Source organism: Medicago truncatula, chromosome 3 (genome assembly GCF_003473485.1).
Source record: "Medicago truncatula cultivar Jemalong A17 chromosome 3, MtrunA17r5.0-ANR, whole genome shotgun sequence".
NCBI lineage: Eukaryota > Viridiplantae > Streptophyta > Magnoliopsida > Fabales > Fabaceae > Medicago > Medicago truncatula.
The window spans coordinates 49,295,696-49,303,302 of NC_053044.1; the positions used below are offsets into that span (position 1 = coordinate 49,295,696).

The 7,607-nt window shown below is 36.2% G+C and overlaps 1 protein-coding gene across 1 annotated transcript in view; it reads left to right on the forward strand.

Annotated features, from left to right (window-relative positions):
• Window positions 1–7,607, forward strand: part of LOC11429828 (protein SABRE) — a 29,777-nt gene extending 22,170 nt beyond the window's left edge. The window contains exons 15-23 of the mRNA XM_003602825.4: window positions 122–346; window positions 726–865; window positions 2,257–2,329; window positions 4,375–4,476; window positions 4,583–4,765; window positions 4,974–5,300; window positions 5,398–5,565; window positions 5,793–6,162; window positions 6,807–7,607. Coding sequence (XP_003602873.2) covers window positions 122–346; window positions 726–865; window positions 2,257–2,329; window positions 4,375–4,476; window positions 4,583–4,765; window positions 4,974–5,300; window positions 5,398–5,565; window positions 5,793–6,162; window positions 6,807–6,916 — 1,698 coding nt within the window. The 3' untranslated portion in view covers window positions 6,917–7,607. The remainder of the gene's footprint in view (window positions 1–121; window positions 347–725; window positions 866–2,256; window positions 2,330–4,374; window positions 4,477–4,582; window positions 4,766–4,973; window positions 5,301–5,397; window positions 5,566–5,792; window positions 6,163–6,806) is intronic.

The window sequence follows — 7,607 nt, forward strand, 5'->3', positions numbered from 1 at the left end:
CCACACTTAATATGAGACAGAGGGAGTTACTTTTGAGATGTATTTTTATTTGTACGCATATTTCATTTTCAATATATGACAAATATGCATGCCTAATCAAATAGTAATCCCACACTGGCAGGTCCAAGGACTGAAGAGAGAGCTTCTAAGTGCACAAAAATCTAGAAAAGCAGCAGCCGTAGCATTAAGGTTGGCTCTTCAAAAAGCTGCACAGCTACGGCTGGCAGAGAAGGAGATGAACAAAAGTCCTTCCTATGCTATGCGGATATCCCTGGAAATTAACAAAGTTGTTTGGAGCATGCTTGTTGATGGTAAATCCTTTGCGGAAGCCGAGATTAATGACTTGGTAAGATTTATTTAGGAAACTTCTCTCTCACTTTTCTCTACGTTTACTTCCTAAACTGACGGAGTGCACTTTAAAATTGCTTCACATGAAGTATAAAATGGTGTCCCTATCAAATCTTCTCTGGAAATATATGTCCTAAAAGTTTCTTACATTATTAGTAATTTTTTTTACACGGTCTGCATGTATACAAAACTGAACGCTATTGGGACCAAGGGAAAAATCACATCAGTCTTATTTAGTATTTTTTTCTTGTCCAAATTCAAATACCTGAGAATGGTGGTTCGTTGCTAGCACTTAGTTTTGTAACTTTCCCGATTTATCTTTTTGGTCTCAATTTGTAAGAGTATGCTAATTCGGTTTGATTTTTGTAAACACGTAGAAATATGACTTTGACCGGGATTACAAGGACGTAGGTGTTGCTCATTTTACAACAAAATATTTTGTTGTCAGAAACTGCTTGCCTAATGCAAAGTCTGATATGCTTTTGTCAGCATGGAATCCTCCATCCGAATGGGCATTGTATGTAACTTTTCCCGGACTTTTTCTTAATTTATTGGTGCTTATAGGTTGATGTTTTGATATCTGTTGTTTTGCTGTTCCAACTTCGAAGTGTTGTTTTCTAAAATGTTACTCAAGTACATGAAGCTCTGTTTAACTATTTATAGAGCTCAGACTGACTGCTACCACAACTGTACACAACTGTCACTATAGCTGGCACACACTTGCTAAGTAAGATTCTATTACAACAGAAGCTTGTAGAGCAAGCTTCTAAAAACTAAACTAATTCAACTAAAGCTAACTCTAATACCCCCCTGCAAGCTCAAGGTGGTTAAGAAGCTTGTAAAAGAGCAAGATCAGACACAATGAGCCTCGGCCTCACGGCTTCAAAGCCCATAGGAGAAAGAGCTCTGGTGAGAATTTCAGCATACTGATCTATTGCATGGACATGAACCAGTCACAGTTTCTTGCTAAGCACTTTTTCTAGGACAAAATATAAATTGAGCTAGATATGCTGGGAATTAGTAGCATGAAGGACGAGATTATGAGTGAGAGAAGTAGTGCAATGCTCATGTTGTCACAATAGATGACGGGAGAGGTATGATGCACACCCAGCTCAGTTAACAGACTGGATCCAATAAACCTCGGTCGTGGCAAGAGCCAAACTCCTGTACTCTGCCTCTGTGCTGGACCAAGCCAGTATTGGATGATAAGTGGTACAAGATCATACATTTGAACATATATCACAATTTATTTTGTAAAGGGCATTTTTTCAACCAAGCAAATGGCCTCAGACTTCCTAAGTCACAGTTATTCCATTGAATGGGAATATGCATACAATTATCTGTATTATTCAGTGTTCTGTTACCATTAGATTTCCTTCTACACACACCGCTTATACAGTGCAACAATATGTTTTGCATACTCTTCATACTCTTAAATCGAGCAGATTCTGCTCCTTGATGATTGCCTTGTGTCTTTGAAGTAGTTAATTTGGAGGGTATCTCTTTTTTTGATTGACGGAGGGTGTCTCTTTGAAGATATTTACTAATTTAACATTTAGACTCTAAAAATGATAACTTGGTTCTATAAAGCTCCCCTATGGTGAGGTCTAGGGAAGGGACATATCCATCATGAATTTAGTGTATGAATCCTCTGCTTACATTATCAAAGAGACTAATTCCACATTTCACACCCCTGACCTCTGAGTCAAGCAACTATTCCCGATATTGCGCCAAGACTCCCTTCATTCATATTTGCATTTCTATTTTGAAAAATTTCTATACAAACTTTTTATACATTTTGTAAGGGGTGAGCAGCTGCATATTGAGTCCTGCTGTATTTGTGTTCCTTATTGCAATTTGCAAGTATCGCATGCTTGACTGCTTTCCTTTTTATGAATATTTTTCCAGAAAAGAGATGCTTCGAGTAGATGCAAAACAGGGAGCTCCAAGAGATGGAAACTCTTCCCTTGAACTTTTCCAGGTAATAATTTCTTTTGGTTACTTTGGAATCTAATGCTTAGGGAAGTTAAATAAAAGAAAAATAGAACACATTCCTTTTCTAATTGTGATTTTTTTTCTCTTTCTTGCTTATTATTTGGGTGGTATTTAGTTAAAGATGGGACCATTTGGTCATACTGTAATAGAGTTATCTTATGTATACATTCTCCAAAAATAAACAATAATGTCTAGTTAGTATCAAGATGATTATGCGCTCCGATTCTCTTCCTAGATTTGCAAGTTTAAATATAAATTCCTGTCGGGGCATCAGTATAAGGAGGAACTTATTTGGCATTCAAATTTTAGAGCAGGAAAGTTATCAATATGTCATTGCCATGTGCTTCAAAATTTTGGTAGGATGTAAGTAGGTGTGGGATTAATGTTTGTTGATGTCAAGGGCCTATTATCAACAATGATATTATTATAAACATGCCTAAATTACACCTTTCTTTGAAAAAACATTACAATGTGAATATTACATTCATACCACACATTCAATTGCAATGAAAATATAAAATGTGACTATTGAGGTGCTAGAAAATGTTATATGTGCATTCTGTGGACTTTTCTTCAAAACATAGAATTTATGTTGTCTTATTCGAAGAAGTTTAGAAGATATAAGAGAGATATGTCTTCTTGCGGATACCCGTGCGAACCTCCCAAATTTGAAGGGGAAAACATGCTTTGACTAGGGGCGGGGACAGGTTGTGTTTTTCCCATGTTTCAAAGTTGAGGTGTACATGTTGATACTCTCCCTGCTAATAAAAAATATATATTTGTTTTTTATTTCATATTTATATACTCTTTTATTTTATTTCGTGTATATTTTAAATTTTAATATCTTAATAAAAAATATTTTAATTTTATGATTAATAACTATCAAAACTTTAGCAAATAGTTTTGGCTGCTTTAGCACATAGTGAAGTCAACCCTTATGTTTTTGTGGAAATTTAGCGTATTAATTTGTTTTAATTTAGGATTATTTGATTCCTTAAATAAGAGGGATTTGGTAGTTACGTTACCATATCTTTGTGTTGATTGGTTTATGGTTTGATTCTGTTTTAATTTTCCTTTTTTAATTCCTAGAGTTTAGAGTGGCCTCGAGGCTGCCTCTGTTTAAGTCCTTGTAAACCTATTTTCCAAAGTAAGAGAATACACTATCTCTACTCTGTCATTCTAAAATTTTCTAGGCTTAAATGTGTTTTATAGTCCCTACGATGTGTCATTTCGGTTTTTATCCTTGTAATTGTTTTTCCATTTGACTTGAGTCTCAGACAAATACATTCAAGAGTGCCCTGTTTTAGTCCATGTCATGAATCTCTGTATGATATATGCTGACATGTAAATTTTTCTCTTCCACCCTCGTTAGTTCGACCTAATCATGCACCTCTTCTCCACAGTTTCTTCCAACGAAGTCTCCAGCACTCACATGCTTGATAGTGGCATAACAATTCATGAATACTCACATAGAATTGATATTTCGCAAAACAGATTCGCGATGCTGCCCATCATCCCATTTATATTTTTCGTGTTGCCTTATTGCCATCCTTTCTTTCACATATCAATCCTGCCTGTCATCTCTGTTACTTTTCTAAGGCACTCAACTCCTCTCGAGTCCGGAAAGTCAGACCAATGATTAGGTTCAAAACAAAAATTCACTGAACTCCCACACAAAGTACACAGATGCACAGATCTGGTAGATGAACTTCAACTTCCCTACCAGCCAAAGCTCTCCTCCGAGAAAACAATTCTTAGCCTTGCACCAAAAAGAAATACAATCACACCACATAGGCACATAAAATTAATTAACTGCTACATAACTGTACAACTTTATAAGTACTCAATCACACAATTATACTAGAAATTTGTTTTATCATGCAATTCACATATTACAACTTATGTCCTGTTATTATCTTATTTCTCCAAAGTACGATAGCTATATTTTAAGTTTGTCTTCTGCATTATCCAGAACTTGGCCTACATTTTGACTTTGGGCTCTAACTAATGTCAAAATACTTACCACTATAGGTAGAGATTTACCCCCTTAAGATCCATTTAACTGAGACGATGTACAGAATGATGTGGGAGTATTTCTTCCCAGAAGAAGAACAAGATTCCCAACGGAGGCAGGTTAGTTTAGGATTACAAATTCTTATTGCCTCGTCTGTAAAAACCAAGGTTAAATTTACAGATATATTTTGGCAAAAGTTATAATTGGGGTTATTTTATTATACAGGAAGTTTGGAAGGTTTCTACCACTGCTGGTGCAAGGCGTGTAAAAAAAGGTTCATCGGTCCTTGAAGCTTCTGCTTCAAGCAGTCAATCAGCAAAAGAGTCTGAGACCTCATCCAAATCCGGCATATCTGCAATGCTATTTCCTGCAACAAGTCAGCCTCCTGTCCATGCTGATTCAGCTCAAGTAAGCATTTGATTGATTGTCGAGTGCATGACTCTAATATTAGATTACTAATAATATAGAGATTACTAATAAGATAGAGAATACTACGGTAGGTGCATTGGTGGGAGAGGTAGAGCAGAATACAACTTTGTTCTTATGTTCTCCCAATTTATATTAATTTTAGATGCTAGCTAGATTTCCATAAGGATTTTTCGTAACCTGCCTGCAGATATCCAAAGTGCAAACTGTCAAAGAAAACCCTGGTACTAGTATAACCCCTGAGTTGAGAAGGACGTCATCTTTTGACCGATCTTGGGAAGAGACTGTTGCAGAATCTGTAGCTAATGAACTTGTATTGCAAAGTTTCTCTTCCTCAAAAAATGGCCCATTTAGTTCTACCGAGCATCAAGATGAAGCCAAGAATAAATCAAAAGATTCCAAAGGTGTTAAAGGTGGTCGCTCATCTCATGAAGAAAAAAAGGTGGCCAAGTCGCATGAAGAGAAGAGATCAAGGCCACGGAAAATGATGGAGTTTCACAACATCAAAATTAGCCAGGTTGCTTGTTTTGGGCTTTTGGTAAAGCTGTTATCTATCTTCACTTATGATGCTACAATTCAAATTTCTGCTAAACACCGTTCATTATTTCTTGCAGGTGGAATTGTTGGTTACATATGAAGGGCAAAGGATTGTTGTAAATGATCTTAAGTTACTGATGGATCAATTTCACCGGCCTGAGTTTACTGGGACTTGGCGAAAACTCTTTTCGCGAGTTAAGAAGCACATTATATGGGGGGTCCTGAAGTCTGTGACTGGAATGCAGGTGATGAATGACTTACAGTTTCCTTCTCTTTTAAAACAGAGTGATGTTTACGTAACTAGCTAGATAGAATAGAAAATCAAGTGGAATTGATATTTTTCGTAAATCACTTTTAAAATAGCTCAAGAAAAGCATATGCTATATTAAATACCTACATCTAACTGGTGTCAACTTTATCTGCTTTTCTACCGAATTCCTTTAAAGGTTTGCTTATTCTTTGGATCATGTAGGGTCGAAAGTTTAAAGATAAAGGTCAGAGTCAGCCTCCGGAACCTGGTCTTCCTGAAATTGACACCATTTTCAGTCAACATGAAGGCCAAGGAGGAAAGTCTGATCAATATCCGCTATCTTGGCTCAAGCGTCCAAGTGATGGTGCAGGTGATGGATTTGTGACATCCATTAGAGGACTATTTAGTGCTCAGAGTCGCAAGGCAAAGAAATTTGTGCTCCATACTATGAGGGGTGACACAGAGAATGATTTTCAAGGTGATTCGAGTGATAATGATACAGAGTTCTCTCCTTTTGCTAGGCAGCTCACCATTACTACTAAAAAACTTATTAGGAGGCACACTAAGAAGTTCCGCTCCAGAGGGCAAAAAGGTTTTGCTAAATTGTCACTTTTGTGCTATTTCTTTAGCATTTATGACTGCTTAATATTATTTAATCTGTGGAACTTTTTTGTTTTGAATTTTGGTCTAAAGAAGAATATATTACTGGAAAGCCAAAGTGGGAAAAATTGTCTTCTAAATCTGTTTATATATCAGTAATGTTTCTCTTGACAATTGATAAAAGCAAAGCTCGAAAGAGAATCCAAGGACACAAGCTTATCCTAAAACAAACATAACGGAAAGACATGTCAAAACACCTACATTCTTCTTCAAGTAAATACACCAAAAAATTGTTAAAACAGCTACTTCCATAATAATTCACATCCTCATTACTTTTGTCAAAACCATTTTTAACTTATCCTTGGTTCTAATAAGCCAAGCACGAATCAGAATACGAGGCCCAACTCCAAAAACCAGCATACTAAATCCAAGGGATATCAAGGTGAAAGGATACCTCTAGTGTTCCCTGAGAAGTACAACCACCCAAAAAGAAGGCTTGAAATTGAAAATGACTATGAAATTATACAACATATTGTGTTTTGATATTTGACTGCTTATCTTATTTATTCATCTCTTTTAGCCAAATCCTATCATGTTTACTTGATTATTTGAGGATGAAGTTTCAATCTCTTGCAGGTTCGTCTTCCCAACAAAGAGAATCATTACCGTCATCTCCAAGAGAGACAACCCCATTTGACAGTGATTCTTCAAGCGGATCCTCACCATATGAAGATTTTCACGAGTAGAAATGTTCATAGTTATCAAAGAATTTCTTACTTTTCGATCATGACACACATCTGATCCAGTTCTTATATGCTCTAAAGGATACAGCAATGCATAAGATGATCTATCTCTGTTAAGAGCCTCGGTTGAAAACTGCAATATGTACATCTTAAGCATAGGGGCGCCTGGAATGGAAACAGAAATTGGGGTCCATTTTAGACAAATGCATGATTGATGTCGATTGCTATCAAGTGTGTATTTTCGTGGCGACCCTAGTCATTGGTGATAGAGAGCCTTCCTGTCATCTGACACTTTCCATTCCATATCAAACCACACATCTAACATTTTATACCTTAACAACTTCAGTCACCAGTGATCAAGAGCTTGCAGGCATCTCTTTCCTAAAGTGACATTCGGGGGTTGTATATAAATATTCCTGTAGCTTCTGGTCAGTTTGCAATTTTGGCTTCTTAATTTATTAGATAATAGGAGCCTAAAGGTTGACAAGATTATGCGTTGAAAAGATTTTGTATAGACATTTGATCATGTTTTGATAAAATAGAATAAAAGCTGGTATATTTTTTTTCGCAGATAGAATAGAGATCCTTGTTTAACTTGTGCATTTAAATGGTACTTTCAATGAGTAGATTTGAAACTCATCACCGGATTGTATATATCAGGAATTATTTATAGATAAAAAGCTACCCAAGTATA